We start from the raw sequence: 17,596 nt of genomic DNA on the forward strand, positions 1-17,596 counted from the left end.
TTAACGCCGCTTTTAACAGTATTCCAGTTATATCATGGCGTGTCAGCTTAATGTGGGAGGAAAGCCCGAAGTGATGTAGGTCCCTGACGTTTACCACTTCGGTGAAACCCACGAGCACGGGTATGGTGCTGACAAACCTAGAAACATAATTGGGGCAAACCGGGATTCGAACCCACAATCATAGGTTTCTGGTATGGCATGCGACTCTGCACAGTGAATCGCTGCGCCTTAGATGACTGGGCCACCCGTGCCCCCCGATTCTGAATAGGTCTGATAGTTAGCAATGTTGATAGCTTAAGAGTGGAATGCACCTCTCCATTACACAGAAAGTCTGACAGACAGATTTATTTACAATTATATATAAAGACGTGTTAACAGAGAAAAATGGATGCAATACATGATACTGGAGAAAAATATAAGTACCATATTTGACATCTACTGAAAACAGACAAGATAAAAGTCAGACACAAGACAACGTCTTCTTTTTTGGAAATATCACACAAACATGTAAATGAACACAAATAGATTCTGAAACAAGATGGAAGCATATGTGACTTGCATACACAGTTCAACATACACTTACGGTTGCCATTTTGTGGTCGTTATTACTTATGAATTGTATATCTAACAAGTGGAATAATCATATGTAATAAGCAGTCTGAAAGTTCTTATATCAAGTAATAACATTATTTTGCTATCAGCTTTATTTTGGCTGGTATTGTCATCCCTGGTGTAACAAAAGAACATCCAAATTAGTTTCCAGAACACAATGAATATGTTGAAACCAGTATGATACGATACATGTAGGAAGTATGTGTGTGTGTATATGTGTGTTTGTTGTTAAACGCCGCAGTCGGCCATATTCCAGCTAAATAATTGCAGCCTTTAAATAATCAAGCCTGGACCAGAAAACCAGTGATTGACATTGTGAGCAACATACCATGCTGCCGGGGTACGATGAAATGCTGTCCACCAAGTCCACGAGACTTACCACCCGATTCATTAAGACCTGGCATAGATTGCTTGGGACCAATTCTCCAGACATTCCCTGGCATGTAGTAAGTAGTGCTAAAACTGTATAAGATTCATAATCCCTCAGTGAGGGTACTGACAGAGGCCACCTCTAAATAGATCAATATGTTCCTTATATACGAGTTGTTGACCCCAAATACTTTTAAAAACCAAATTAATTCTAATTGTTAACAGAGCATTAGTAATTTAAAGTTCTCAGCAAGAAAATGTTATAGAAAGCTGCCTTCTAAAACAGAACATTCATGTACCAGGGTACCATGTTGTAAATGCATCAACATTCAACAAGAATAGAAAGTCTTTGGTATGCATTTAGAAGTTGCAAGAACATGAAGACGTGACATTTTTATAACACAACCTCTTTGTTTTGTAACAACACTTCAGGGCTAATCGTTGCCTGATGAAGTGGCAAGAAGTAGCCAGAAATGTAGCGGCAAACAAGTGTCATGTTTTGTTTGAAAGGCATTACTTAGAAGTTGACAGATGACAAAGTAGACACAATTTATGGATAACAACTTCTTAAATACTGTAAAGGCAACGTTTCGGTATAGATCCTTATACCGTTGTCAAGCAAGACCGAAATGTTGCCTTTACAATTTTAAAGAAGTTTTTATCCATAAATTGTGTCTACTCTGTCAAGTGTCATACTGACATGTATGGATCTTTTAACATCCCACATCAATAAAATACCTGAGCATCAAAAATCTAATTAAAACGAAACAATAACACTTAATTTTATAAATATTGCTGGAGAACGAGAGGTTTCTATCTTGGGCTAGGCATCTGAGTATACCTAAATGGAATGCCTGTTTCACCTGAGGACTGGTCAAAGTGTGCTCAGTAAGGAAAGAGATCTTACGAAAACAGGTAAAGATATGTCATTGTGTCTCACTATGAGCAAATATTCATATACTAAGATTATGACAAAGAAATATGATACTGATACGTTAAGTTTTGATGATATAATGAATAGGCATCTTCTATCTGAACATTCAGTCACCTCAGCACATCCTAGAGTTGGTTTGACCACATGAATCATGGATTTATCTGGGATTCCCAACTAAGGAAAATTGGTCAAGCTAATCATTATTTTCCAAATTGGGATTTTTAGCTCACCTGACATGCAAAGAAAGCTTATGTCAAGTGCTGTTTGTCCAGCTTCTCCAATGCGTCGTCTATCAAACATCCTCACTGCACAAAGGAGGATGAAGCTTCACATACTTGTTTCCATCAATGATGACACTCCATTTCTTTTAAGAAAATCAAATCTGATTTTCAATATGGCTGCCATGACAGCCATATCAAACAAGAATTTAATGGCAACTGCCTAGGAATTACTTTTCACAAAATGTAATGAAACTTAGTACATGTGTATTTAGTAGTAGGGTTCAAAATATATGTTTTATGTTTGTTTGCAAAATTTGACCTTTTTTTTAACCGGAACATGCAACTATTTCCATGCAATCAGCATCCTGCTCTTATAGCACTGTATAAAGAAAGAGAATTGAATAATGGTTACAATTAGAACTGTGTCCACATTGTCTTTGTATTGTCTATCTGAGAGAGTTAAACACTCTGTACATGTGAGGACTGATGTTCTTCCACCATCATGAAGCACAAGACAAATGGACTTCAAACAATGCTCCCATAAACTGGGTTCTCGGTGGGATATGAAGGAACATTCACAACTAGATTACCACCCACATCCTTACGCTTTCACCTTGAAGACCATGGAGTAAGTGATATTAATTATTAGTCTTATTACTTTTCTCCTGTTACTCTAAGCTCCTGCTGTGCAAAACCAACTTCATATCACCTATGGCCCACTTCATATATACCATGTGTATATATGTCACAAACAGTTCAGTAAGCATCAAACACAGACATCTCAAAAGCATGCACACATATAATCCACCATGTTGAAGTACTTCTTGACTACAGAACACTGTGACCTGGATAGCACCTGTTGTTGAGCTGGCTGTCTATAGTACGGACTTGTATTTACATGCAAACATCAGCCACGTCGCACATGCAGCCTCGGGGTAAGGGAAGACTCGGACTCGCAGCCCTAGGCGGACCTGGTCGCCGCGGCAGTTGATGATCTCCTCACATCGTGATGCTCTGTAACCATAGACACAGCTAGCTACACCATCACCAAATTCAGTGATTCTGCTAAAACATTTCACCATGCCTCCCTTGTTAAAAGGAAGTGCTAACAAAAGCATGATCATTTGTTTATGGAAGAAAATTTGAAATGGCTAAAGCTGACTTCAATTGTTCAGGGTATTTCATTATTTGTTTGTTTGTTGTTTAACTCCGCATTTAGGAATACTCCAGCTATATGATGGTGGTCTGTAAATAATCAAGTCTAGACCAAACAATCCAGTGATTAACATCATGACCATCGATCCACGCAATTAGGATACGATGACATGCATGAACCAAGTCAGCGAGCCTGACCACCTGATCTCGTTAGTCGCCTCTTACGACAAGCATAGTTGCCTTTTATGGCAAGCATGTGTTGCTGAAGACCTATTCTAGACCAAACAATCCAGTGATTGACATCATGAGCATCGATCCACGCAATTAGGATACGATGACATGCATGAACCAAGTCAGCAATCCTGACCACCTGACCTCGTTAGTCGCCTCTTACGACAAGCATAGTTGCCTATTACGGAAAGCATGGGTTGCTGAAGACCTATTCTATCCCATGGGTCCCCTACAAGTAGGGCTGCAACGAATACACTATGAGGTGAATACTTTTCGTATCATGAATATAGGGTAACGAATACAAATATTTATTCACGAATACAATAGCAGGTCAGCAGTTGATGTATTATTTATGAAAGTCAGTAAAACAATAACAACATAAATTATGTGACATACATGTAGTTTGTTAATTATTAATTTATTATACATTTATATACTTCACTTATCCAGGTACTAGTATCTGCTAAAATGCGGCAATGACCAGTGACTACAATACTGTCAAATTAAATATAAAAGAGTTCTTATGGATATTTTAAGGGTCAGGGTATGTAAATGCACATGACTGCATATTCATTAATATTCGAAACTAGTGACCACAAATAACAAATTCAATTCATGAATGGATACGGTTCCAATTCACCGAATACACGAGTGAATCGTAACAGCCCTACCTACAAGTACTTAGACTTAAAGAAGGCAGACAAAGTGTGGTGATATTGAGTGTTGTTGAGTGTCATATATATTATACATATTCTACAATATATTCACACAATGTCCATGATGTCTCCACTGCACGGCTATCATTAACATCAGTTCCCATTTACTCAGTTCTTACAACATATTAGCCCAGCTGGATACTATTCTGCACAGTGTCTGAAATAACAGCCTGCCTGCTGCCTGTGGCTGGTAACTTTTCTGTCAGGCTGCATGAAATTTTCCTCCACCTGCCCGAATATCTGGCAGATAATTTTAAAACTATTTACGTATTCAGCTTTATTATAACTCCTTGTAAACTATCAAGTAATTGTTTGCATTATTTCAACTGATTCGAGACATGAATTGTCTCTTAGTTTTGTGATTTTTCAATATTTATAAAGTCTGAATGTGGGCAGGTAACTTTGAAGATGGGCAGGCAACACTGATGGATCACCTGCCTGACTGTCTTGTTGGGAAGTATTTCGCACACTGATTCTGTACCTGAATACCCAAGATTTGGGTGGGGGCTGCGTTTACTTACTTGAGGCATGTAGCGAACACCTTGCGGGCATTGCGGTGTGTGAACTGTATAGGGTAACCCTTGAAGGTATGGCCGTCTGGCACACAGTGCCTCACAGCATCCTGGAAGTCTTCGTTGCCTGCGGTCAGTCCTGCACAACAAACACAGCTCACACATTGGATTTGTCAGCGGTACAAATGAACCTGAGTGAGTGAGTGAGTGAGTGAGTATGTTTTTTAGCCGCTTTTAGCAATATTCCAGCAATATCATGGCAGGGTACACCAGAAATGGGCTTCACACATTGTACCCATGTCAGGAATTGAATCCGAGTCTTCGGTGTGACAAGCAAACGCTTAAACCACTAGGCTACCCGACTGCCCCACAAATGAAGCTGAACAGTCTACTGGCATGAATGGTTAATATGAGACTGATTGTTGTAAGCATTGCTCCAGCTATTTTAATTGGGACATCGGACAAGCAGGCTAGACCCGTGTCCTTTCACTGTTCTTAGTACAATAGCATACTAAAACTGATGGCACTTCAGCATGTTCACTGTCTGGTATTCTGATATTTTATTTAAACTTGAAATGTTTCATAAATGTTTTTGAAACAAAATGCTAAGATCTTTATTGTTTTTGTGATGATTTGTGGTACTGGTGAGTGAAGTTTTCACACCGCTTTAAGAAACAACAATAACAATATAAAGCTTGTTCATTTGGTGAATGCTACATTATTCAATGTTCCCACTACATGATGGTGGTCTGTAAATAACCAAGTCTGGATCTGATAATCCAGTGATTGATATAAGCAACGATCTACATCCTCAGGGTACGAAGGAAACACTATCAACCAAGTCTCAGGTGTGATGAGTGAGTGAGTATAGTTTGACGCCGCTTTTAGCAATATTCCAGCAATATCACAGCGGGGACACCAGAAATGGGCTTCACATATTGTACCCATGAGGGGAATCGAACCCGGGTCTTTGGCGTGATGAGCTAACACTTGAACCACTAGGCTCCCCCACCATAGGTGTGCTGAATGAATTCCTGGTTAACACTAGGCTATCCCGCCATAGGTGTGATGAATGAATTCCTGGTTAACACTAGACTATCCCACCATAGGTGTGATGAATGAATTCTTGGTTAACACTAGGCTATCCCGCCTCCCCTGGGTACATGTTGCATCGGCCAAGTACCTGTGACTCTTTCCAACTCGTAAGCTGCCAGGGCCGGTGTCAGCAGGTAGCTCAACTGGTCATCCCAGGATGTGGTCAGACCCTGGTCCTGGAACCAACAACATCATCACATAAACCTTCGTCTCTCATCATGATCTTAGGAATACAGAAAAAAGTTGAAGTACATCAGGATCTTCTGCACAAATTACTAAAGCAAATGCATGAAAATAAAACCCAGGGTCCCGTTCCTCAAGCAATCTTAGTACTAAGGGGAGCGTAAGTCCCATACTTTAACATAGGCTTACGATCATCGGAGAGCTAAGATCGCTTTTAGTAACGGGGCCCAGGTCTCTACTGCTTTACAATGTATGTTTGTTGTTTAACGCCACACTCTGCAATATTTGAACTATATGACGGTGGCTTGTAAATAAGTATGAACCAGACAATCCAGGGATTGATATTGCGAACAATGATCCATGCCATCGGGGACAAGCCATCATCCAAGTCGACAAGCCTCTCCGACCGATTCAATAAGTCACCTCTTACGACCAATTCCACAGGCGTATTTCTTTACTAGCTTTGACTGACTTCATACAATATAAGACAAGATATCACATATTTCTCAAAAGAAGTTAAGGACCATCTGATTCTTTCATATTACTACAGTTAATCTGTTTGCTTTATGCAACGTGGCTTTATGGAACATTTCATCATGTACCTTAACACACAGGATAATTTGCAGACCAATTTGGGAGAAATGTATTTTTTGACACTATTGCAATAGAAAAGACTAGTAAACTTACGATTGAACCAACAATCGAGGAGAAATAACTGGGTTGATTACTAGCTGTACTGCTCTTGAGGTTTCTGAGAAGTCTAACATGCACAGTGTGCACAGTGACACACTGACACCAATCACACTTAGCAAGGGGAAACAACTCTGTATAATCCTCCTCACCCTCCTGTGTTCCATCACCAGGACACGTAGCTGCTGCTCCAAGTCATTGCTGAGGATGCTGGGGTCTAGGGTGGAGGCACATAGAGGGGGCGGGGTCGGCCAGGTGGGACACGCCCCCGGCCCACATACAGACATGACAGCATCACCTGCCATTGACTTCCACCGGGACTCATCCGTCAGGTCGAAGCGACATGTCTCCACATTGTCTGTCACCTGAAATACATGAAAAAATTATTGACTGTGTTCCTTGGAGCAGGATTTGAGTTTTCATGGCATGGCATTGTATCACGGGAAGAAAAGGCTTAGGTAATGGATGTCATTTTGCCGAGATGGAGGAGCGTATGCCTCACTGACAGTTTCATTAAAATCAGATCTAAGTAACGACCTTTCGGGAACTTTGACCAACCACTGAGATGACTAACAAGAAGTTGACATCAGCCAATTAAAAAGCAGCTTTCTCGAGCTTTACGGCACTCGTTTTGAACCTGGCAACTTCCATTTCAGACTATGCTTGAAAAATATGTTGACAAATTTCTTATTTAAAATTTTGAAAACTGGACAAAAGAACATTCCGGAATGTCTAATAGATGGTTGAGATTGTATGGCACGTACTGTGCAACGTCTCCTCCGTTCAAATGTTTATCCCAAAGGGAAGGAAGAGATGGACAATGATTTTGATGGAATTAGTTGTACGGGCCGTAACTGCCATTCGGAATACCCTGTGTTAATATTTTTGAGGTTGAATGATTAGAAAACATATTCTAACTGTCACTTTCATGATCTAGTAAGCGACGCTTTGATTGGTCAGATGAAAGGTCATTCTGACGTGACCCATTATGGAATGTTCACAGATCTTTGTTTAGCGATAGCGGGAACTAAGATCTGATTTTAATGAGATTGCCTCAGTGACATCCATAGATCATGATACATCTGGGGAATATCTGGGATACATCTGGGATTCGAACCTGCTCACGCTCATGTATCACCGATATAAGTTGATGATACATTTTGTTTTTTGGTTGTTTGTTGTTTAACGCTGCACTAAGCAATAGTCCAGCTATATGAAGACAATCCAGTGATTAACATCATGAGCATCGATTCACGCAATTGGGATACGATGACATACATCAACCAAGTAAGTGAGCCTGACCATCAGATCCCATTAGTCGCCTCTTACGACAAGCATAGTCGCTGTATTGACAGGTACATGTATTTAGTCAGTGCCCAAAAACTTTGGAGTCTACTAGCCTGTCTCTTGACATCATTTTCAGACCTTAGTGTTAATGTATGGACTTTTATTAGCAAAGCTTACAAGACCAAAAGAAATTTTACTAGGCTTGGGCTATGGACAAGTCACAGACTGTGAATTACTGGTACAAGTTAATGATACAGACGTGACCATAAATCACTGATATGAACTGCTGGTACAGAAAAATAAAAAAAAATTTAATAGTCAAAAATATTTTGATAATAACAATAATAAATGAAACATAAATGACACAATAATGAAACTAATGTATTTGATGTAATAAGCGCAAAGGGAGCTGTCAAAATTAGAAATAGGGGCTCTTATTACAATATTATTTTGGTGGGGAAAAAAACAGAGTTGAACTATAAATTTTGTGGTTTTTGCTGACAGCCTGAAATGTTTATATACGAGAGATACATTTTTCCAGAATTTAATTGCACATAATTAAGGGTGCATATAACACACGAATGCATTTTATACACGAATAAATAAGGGTTGTGTACACTGATCAATCGGAAGGGGTGCTAATTGGTATTGTTCACTAGCCAATATATTAGCAGATATTGCCATGGGTGCTTATTAGAGTGGGGCGCTTATTACGTTGAATACGGTATGTACATGCTGAAAAAGTCCTTTCAGGGTGCCTTTGTACAAAACAACCTTAGTGCTACGACTATCGTAAGTCTATGCTGAGGAATGGAATTATGATCACCTTAGCGCTATGATTGCTTTGTACAATCGCACCCAGGTTTCATTACCAGTAATAAATTCAGGCCAAATTTCACAATTTTCATTACTGACAAAACCTTACCTGAGAATTGGCAAAGAAGCTCTGGTGGTTGAATACACAGCCTATAGTCTTGTAGGGGTATGCTGGGCGGGACTGTTTGGACATGGGAGGACCGTTGGGGTCCACTGCTTCGTGTATATACCTGAACACACCACAGTAATAACAGTGACATGAGGGACAGTTCCTGTTGTATGTTGTTTGTTTGTTTGTTTGTTTGTTGTTTTACGCCGCACTCAGCAATATTCCAGCTATATGACGTCCGTCTGTAAATAATCAAGTCTGGACCAGACAATCCAGTGATTGACATCATGAGCATTGATCCACGCAATTGTGATACGATGACATGCATCAACCAAGTCAGCGAACCTGAGCACCCAATCCTGTTAGTCGCCTCTTACGACAAGCATGGGTAGCTGAAGACGTATTCTACCCCCTTCTTCAAGGGTCACAAATTATCAGAAAAGAGTAAACATGTTTCACTGCTTCCCATCAAAACCTGGAAATGAAGCAAATCACTAAGCACTAAACGATGTGACATTGTCAAATATGTTGAAAATCAGATCATCTCGATAACGGTGAAGTCTAACAACACTGGTTGTACATGATGGTTTAACATTGGAAAAACATTTCATCTAATTATATATAACAAGTCTAAAGCATTACTGAATTCAAAACACATTAACACTGCTAGCAGGTCTCAAAAGCCTATCTGACAATGCCTGTCAGGACTATGATTCACCCACCTGTGGCCATTGAGACTCTCCCAGAAGGTGATGACGCCATCTGTTGTGATGGTCATGACCCAGGCATGTACAGACCCCTTGGCCTTGGTGCCCACGCACACATAGGCATCGAGTCCGAAGCCCATTAGTAGGCTGCAAAGTAACACTGCATGATCCTCGCAGTCCTGGTAAATACACCACACACATCAGCTCACATATAGACAGGACAAATACTAGGAGTGTTACCACATTTCAAACTATTAATTTAACGCAATTGTTTGTTTCACGATTGTACTTTGTCGCTAAGTGAGTGAGTGAGTTGGGTTTAACACCGCTTTAAACAGTATTCCAGTCATATCACGGCATGTCAGTTTAATGTGGGAGGAAAGCCCGAAGTGATGCAGGTCTCAGACATTTACCACTTCGGTGAAACCCACGAGCATGGGTATGGTGCTGACAAACCTAGAAACATTATCGGGGCGAACCGGGATTCAAACCCACAATCACAGGTTTCTGGCATGCCCAAGGGACGCAACTCTGCACAGCAAATCGTGGCGCCTTAGACGACTTGGCCACTCGTGCCCCCGTACTATGTCGCTAAGAATTTAAAAGCACTGATTGTATTTTTGATAGTATGAATAACAATGGATAGTTTCAAAAGTTACCATCTGTTATAAATAAAACTATGCATCAGTAAACTTAGATTTTACAGTAGCATTTCAAACCAGCCGGATATAAATTAACAAGGATTACAACTTCAGATTAGAGTTACTTCCCTTTGATTTGAATAGCGACCGGGATGAAAATGGCTGACTGTAATATTGTCAGCAACGCCTCATTCTTTTCTATAACATTTATTAACATAATTATCATCCCTAAAGTTGGTTTAATGCTATACTACCATTACAATAGTATGGGGCACCATTGCAATACTATCCAAATAGTAAAAACAGCCCCAGTAGTGACTCCAAACATCACACAGAAAACTCAACTAATTAACTGGAGGTGTTGCTTAAGATGTGATTTTATGACCATGGCAGAATCTTAGCACTATTGTCTGAGATTAGCTGATTATCAGGTATCACCAGAGAGATTGTCCCGATATTCAGTCCCGATAAGCAACACTAAGCTACATAAAACATGGTCCTTATGATTCTGGCAGAGACTACTCATGAACTAGAATCTTTTTTTACATCTGAAAGTTAGGTTTGTGTTATATTTGTATATTTTTAAAAACAGAAAGCACATGACATAATTTTACACCATCAAATACAGACTTCTGAATTACATCCATCCTTGGTTTTCCTGACTGACGACAACTCTCGTTATCCTGATTTTAATCATCTTCATTTATCCAGTGTATTAGATCTCCGTTCCATAAGTTCAATGGGCCCTGTTCCACAAAACAATCTTATTGTTAAGACGATCGCAACTCCCATACTTTAACATAGACTTACGACAATCTTACCGCTAAGATCTCTTTGTGGAACGGGTCCTGGACTATTACCATAGTTGAGTCCGGTTCGAATGGCCTGATGCTGAATATAGCAGCTGAATCCAAATACCCTCACTAGCAAGAGGAATTCTGTTCAAAGTTACAGATACGAATGATGAAGGCAGTCATGCTGCTTCTGAAGTGAAGCTATGGCGGCAGAACGCTCCAGGGTATTCATCATAACAGAATGGAGACCTAACACACGAGATAAGTGAGGATAGTTAGCAACAGTCTTGACACATAGGCATGATTAGCGTCCGTGTGAGTAAGCCTGTCCACGTACCCCTTTGTTTCTACACAGGAAGGCGTGCATGTTGGTCCACTGCTCTCGCTTATCTCCCCCTCCCAGGGTGGGCACCTTCTCGTTGTGGATCAGACTGACAAGGCGGGCAGCCTGTCTGGGGGTGTCCAGCAGTCGACCAGCACGCAGGGGCTTCACATAGGAGCACACCGGCCTGTTGGTCCCATTCTCATCCTGACAAATATATATCATAGCTTAACATTGTGTGGTATTACTTATATAAACTGACACCAAATATTGTTTATTGCACACTGAGCCTTCCTACATGTGACCACAGAATTCACCCTTCAACATTACAAACAGGTGGTGCCAGAATGAGAAAATGGAGAATGTGAGTGAGTGTGGTTTAATGCCTCTTTGAAAAGTATTTCAGCGGGATCAGCTTGATGCGGGATGAAAGACTATAGATTTGCCGGTCTTAGATGTTTACTATGTTATTGAAACATGAGCATGGGTATGGTGGGGACAAAAGAAGAGAACATAAGAAAATGGAGAAAATAATACACTTGACATTATCATGATTATCAAAAGATCAACATCAACATCATCCTATCTAACCTGAGCAAATATCTTGACAAGTCTATCCTTGTGAGCTTCTCTGATCTGGAGGAACTCCTTCCACCATTGTTTGGCATAGACAAGAAACAACCTCTCCTTTTCTGCCTGTCGAGACCGCTCGAGGTCCAGCTGTGCCCGCACAACACGCTCGTCCATCACCTGCTGGGATCTGGGATACAGCTCCATCTGGACCTCCAGGATACCTACTGGTACCTTGCTCTCATTGCCTGGGTAGAAACAACCGTTTGACCTTACAGACAGACACTGGGAGGTGACGTGGGCTATAGGCCTGAATAAATATCAGCTGGTTTGCAAAATACAACTGGTTAAGAAGTATCTAAAGAATCTATTTTCACAGTCATCAGAGTTTTACCGTTAGCCAAATATTGAGACTAGATGCAAATAATTGCCTGTTCCGTGGGATACAAAAGAGTATGAATCATTCCATTTATCAAACTTGTAAATTACATTTAACATATTATTGACATATCCACTCAGTGCTCGGCACTTAAAGCAATCTCAGCACTGTGACTAACTTAATTCTAAGTTGAAGTCTTGGTGCTGAGGTTACTTTCTGGAACTGAGAACAGGAAAGTGAGTGAGTGAGTATGGTTTTCCGCTGGTTTTCCGCCGCTTTTAGCAATATTCCGGCAATATCACGGCGGGGGACACTAGAAATGGGCTTCACACATTGTACCCATGTCGGAATCGAACCCTGGTCTTCGGCGTGACGAGCGAACACTATAACCACTAGGCTACCCGACCACCCCGAGAGCAGGAAAGAAATGCACACAAAGATAAGGGTGTTGATGGTAAATTTGGTTCAATGTAACATTTAAATCTCCAATTATAGGCTTAAAGTTCCTGAGTATATGCAGTAATGTGTCATCACAAAAAAATCTTTTAATATAATTATCCTATTTCACACAATGCATGTTTTCCTTCTTTTGATCCTTATGTGGAAACAATGCTTGAACAAAGTTTCCAGCTTCTAAAAACAATTCACCAGAACCCATCCCAGCATCACCATAGTCGCGACCCAAGCAAATGGGTTATGCACTCTAATCCCGTCTGCTGTGACCTTACACAACTTGATCACCTGACTCCCCCTTCCACATTCTCTTCCTTAGAGCTGACAGGCTGGAGTAGCTGTGATGTGGGGATGGTTGGGAGGGCATATAATGTGTGAGATAAGAAATGTATTATAAATATCCAGTTTAATGTAAAATTTACAAATCCTATCTCACACTATGCATTTAGTGATACACACATTAAAGCTATAAAACTGCCAAGTGTCGTAAAGATAACTCGTGAGTGGCTAACAAACACCATAACAGGCGATGAGACCCCTTTACACTAGTCAGATGTCACAACATGAAAAATTGAGTGTAACATGTGTAATGTGTTTGTTTGTTGCTTAACGCTGCGCTCAGCAATATTCCAGCTATATGATGTTGTCTGTAAATAATCAAGTCTGGACCAGACAATTCAGTGATTGACATCATGAGCATCGGTCCAAGCAATTCGGATACGATGACATGAATCAACCAAGTCAGCGAGCCCGACCACCCGATCCCGTTAGTCGCCTCTTACAACAAGCATAGTCGCCTTTTATGGCAAGCATGGGTTGCTGAAGACCCATTCTACCCCGGATCTTCAGGGGACCCACACCCACTAACAGACTACTGTTTCTTGATTGGTTTGTTAATAAACTAGGCAGGCTTGTGTAGTATTATTGCGGGGAACGATGTTGCTGCTTTTGTATTGTTGTCTACAGTTTTGGGTATATTAACTATAATATAATCAGTCTGTTAAGTTATTGTTGACTTATTTATTTATAATTATGATAAGAATTGACTTCAGTATGCTTTCCATTTTTGGAGTTGTATAGATAAAAATTGGTGTGCATACTTTGTGTAAATCTGCTATGTGGATTTACACTGTATACACATGACGTTTTTTAAATCCATATGTAATTTTTTAAATAATCAATTATTTTACATATTCAAGTTTATGCAAATAATTAATATCATTAAGATTATACAGGTTTATGTCATAAGTGATAACTACCTATTCCTTTGAGTTCTACGGAGATTTTCATGTTTGACTGTGATGCTGTCAACACTGGCCGCCATTCAAAGAAATGAGACGATACAAGAGTTGTGTCCCCTGTTGCGTCTGTCTTCACCAGGACCATGTGGACCGGGTCCGAGAGGGACAACATGCCTGCTGGATCTGCCATCCGACCAGCATCTCCTGGCAACAGGACAGGTAAAATCATTAAGAAGAACAAAAGAAACAATTTCAAGTCTACAATCATTTGTCAATTGATACTTGTATTTTATACCATATCTAGTATCTACTACAGAATAGACAGAATGAGTCTCAATAATATCATACATTTCTTGAACAAATGACATTGGAATCTATGAGAGTGAAATTTTAATGATGCTAAGCTTATAAGTTCGACTTTGTATTTCAAGAATTATTTCATCTATATTACATTAAGAATTGGTGAATATTCCACAAGGGTTACCATGGTTACCTGCTGTATCTTTATGGAGTTCCAGCAGGAACATCTCGTCAAACTGAGGCTCACATGCACAGGCAACAGGCCGGGACTTGAACCTCTGACCCCTGAAGTAGACGTGGAGACAGAAGTAGGCGCTGACTTTCTGACCTGGAAGAGGGGCATCATCCTGGAGATGTTCCAGAAAGGCCTTGCCACCGTACACATGCAGATGAAGATAGCGCCGGCTTGGGTCCAAGTTGGCTGGAGTAAAGAAAATGGTAATCCTTCTTTATTTTGTGCCAGTTCCCTTCTGCTATCAGTAAAATGTAAGTCATCTGTTATTACTAAAATAACATGACTTTTCAGCAGTAGAAACTAACAGTTTCCATCCACTAGTCTTTATTATGATAACATAAAGCAAACCCCTTATAAATGACAAAATTCTACTTGTCCTTATGATACCTTAACTATTAGGCAGTTTGGCAAGGACTACAGAACTAGTGCCAACTCCGAACGCTGCTTTTCATCTTTATATTTATATTTGGGAAATTTGACTGACATTTGCTGAAGACTTGGTGTAATATTCTCAGGTTATAGTATCAGCTGAGAACTGCATAAAGAAAGCTTGGTTTGGTTAATCACTGTTTACTGATATACTAAGAGACGTCTGTACAGGCTGACGGCTTACTGGGACTCACGCGGCGCATGCGTATAGATGTACAATGTCAATAGTCTAAGGTGCTAGTATCCTGATGGATAATTATGGATCATATATTATTATAGGTATATTAATGTCAATCTGTTACAGCTGGGGCAATATTGACCTCTGGGAATATCTCTCTATTTTCAGCATGACCATATGTAGAATTTGTTTACTACTTTGATAAAGCATAGCAAGCTGGCATCATATGTTCAACAATTTCATATTTCCGTAGAAGCTATAAACATGATAAAATAAATCAGCAATGATTTTGTTGGAGACAAAGTTATTAGGACATTCTACTATATGATTATAATTACCAAATTTGAAGAAAATCTTTAATTCAATCAGTCAGTGTCCTAGAAATTAAACCGATCTGAAACCCTGATAAGTCACATCAAATCTCACCTCGTTTTGAAGCAGTATGTTGTGTTGCATGACTATCTCTGTCCATGAAGTGGGAGGCAGGTGGACCTATGGCTGAGTTGCCGTCAAAATGTAGCTGGTGCAGGATGTCATCAACAACACCCTTCTGTCTCAGTTTCTGCATCAAGTCTTGCTCACTCACATGGTCAGATCGACCTTGGAACTCGTCATGAATAGTCTCTGATAAAATGTCTCGAATCCGAGACTGAATGTCCATCTGTCGAAGTGGGATGAAGGAAGAAAAATGTTGGTAATACACTCCATACAACTAAACAACACATAACGGTAACCTGGTCTTCTGATTTCTTTTGTGTGTAATTGTGCTAATAGTAGTAACCATGGTAACCGAAAAAAACATTCAACCAACATGAAAAAATATTCTTGCTATCTTTTGTCGATCGGAAGTATATATCTATTTCCATCTTAAACAATTACCGCCTTTCACAATGTTGACTGAAACAAGGATTTCTAATATATATAATCTACCAAATACAATGCATAAAGACAAGTTGGGTAAGATTATGGTATATCCCACAATAGTATGAAGAAATAGTCAAACTGACAATTGCCAAGGTTTATACTATAAAAGTACTAGATGTTTCATTAACTTACAGGTAAGTGACATCTTTAGGTATGCCACATATGCTATATTATTTGTTTTTGTCAACACTCGGATGTAGCATTACCCCATTACAGGGCTGGAAGGGTAACTCGGGTCGAGTGATTCCTGAGATGGACCCGGATACCCATAGAACAACCCAGACCCACGGATAGTCACGATATATTGTTAATGACAATAACAATACAACTCTATGGTTACACAAGTCACTGATGTTCGCATTTCTTTCTGACTATGCACACAGACCGTCTGACTGTTGTAAAGATAAAACTTCAGTCAACTTCAATGCATACATGATCAGACTATTTCATACATGTATCTAAATAGGTCTTGCCTGTGCTCCAGTTAACAATTGGTCAGTTTGTACCCTGATATTGAGACATACAGCGGGTACATGGGTAGGGTCAGGTAATAGGGGGTCAGGTACCTGGCTGGTAAATTTAGACTAGTTCCAGCCTTATCCCATCAGCAATATTAGCTGGATGTAATTCACTGAGTAACCTCTGAATGATTTGGCATGATGAACACAGATAAGTAACATCTTCCATTTCACTATATAACAAATGTTTGGAAATTTCCCAAACATCTGACAATGTACATTACAACACACTTTTAATCATGGTAATGCACCATTTCTATGAACAAACTATAAATCAAGAAAGGACAATGCCCTGTTTAGACTAGATCTTGGTTCGACATTTTATGTTGTTTACCTTCCTGTTGAACTAGAATACATGAATACGTTTATCATCTTTTTGATGTTTTCGTTTCATAACTTCAAATGTAACCCTCAATAACGTTACATCATTTACATGGTAGACATCAATTGGGAAGAGCTCATAGTTAGCAGTTATGGGTATTGATTCCTAATGTCCAAGTGGTTCTCAGATACAAGGACTGGCGGAAAGACAATACGCTACAGTGTATTTGCAATAAACATGACAAACCACCCTCCACTTTTCTTATTTCCGGCAGTAGCCTAACTGGGTTAACCAACAGTAATAAAACCAACATACATGAACTATCACAAACCAAAACCAATTCTCAAGTACATCTAATACAATGCCACTTTGATAGTGTAAGGTGGGAAGCTAAAGCATCGTGGTCGTTTGTAAATATACACACGTGCAAGTTCGTTCTTGTTTTCATCGCTGTCAGCTACTGAGTCATGTAAAAAATTGCACAATATACACCCACCTGTGAAAGCTGGGAATGGATTATTTGTTTCAACTCTGAAATTTTCTCCGGAGGAAGTGACATGTCGCCTGGTGGTTCCTTCCTGTCTTAACGTAATCAAAACAAGAGTATCAGCGTGCTGTCATGTGCTGTCACCTTGTTTCGAAAATGGCCGCGA

The 17,596-nt window shown here is 39.9% G+C and overlaps 1 protein-coding gene across 2 annotated transcripts; it reads right to left on the reverse strand.

The window, feature by feature from the left end:
* Positions 1-489: 489 nt before the first annotated feature.
* On the reverse strand, positions 490-17,588 carry LOC139454091 (centrosomal protein of 76 kDa-like). 2 transcript variants are annotated; one of them, XM_071235591.1, is made up of 12 exons: positions 17,440-17,588; positions 15,606-15,840; positions 14,531-14,758; positions 14,056-14,241; positions 11,986-12,212; positions 11,410-11,601; positions 9,653-9,816; positions 8,931-9,051; positions 6,871-7,083; positions 5,934-6,021; positions 4,760-4,889; positions 490-3,150 (listed from the first exon to the last, which is right to left on the reverse strand). In XM_071235591.1, the coding sequence occupies exons 1-12, from the start codon at positions 17,500-17,502 to the stop codon at positions 3,012-3,014; spliced, it is 1,986 nt and encodes a 661-aa protein (XP_071091692.1). In that variant the 5' UTR covers positions 17,503-17,588; the 3' UTR covers positions 490-3,011. The 2 variants fall into 2 exon arrangements, with proteins under 2 accessions (XP_071091692.1, XP_071091691.1); XM_071235590.1 differs by having other exon boundaries at positions 4,760-4,886; positions 5,931-6,021.
* Between the last annotated feature and the right edge of the window lie 8 nt (positions 17,589-17,596).

The sequence above is a fragment of the Haliotis cracherodii genome, unplaced genomic scaffold (assembly GCF_022045235.1).
Source record: "Haliotis cracherodii isolate W230 unplaced genomic scaffold, xgHalCrac1.p SCAF_10, whole genome shotgun sequence".
NCBI lineage: Eukaryota > Metazoa > Mollusca > Gastropoda > Lepetellida > Haliotidae > Haliotis > Haliotis cracherodii.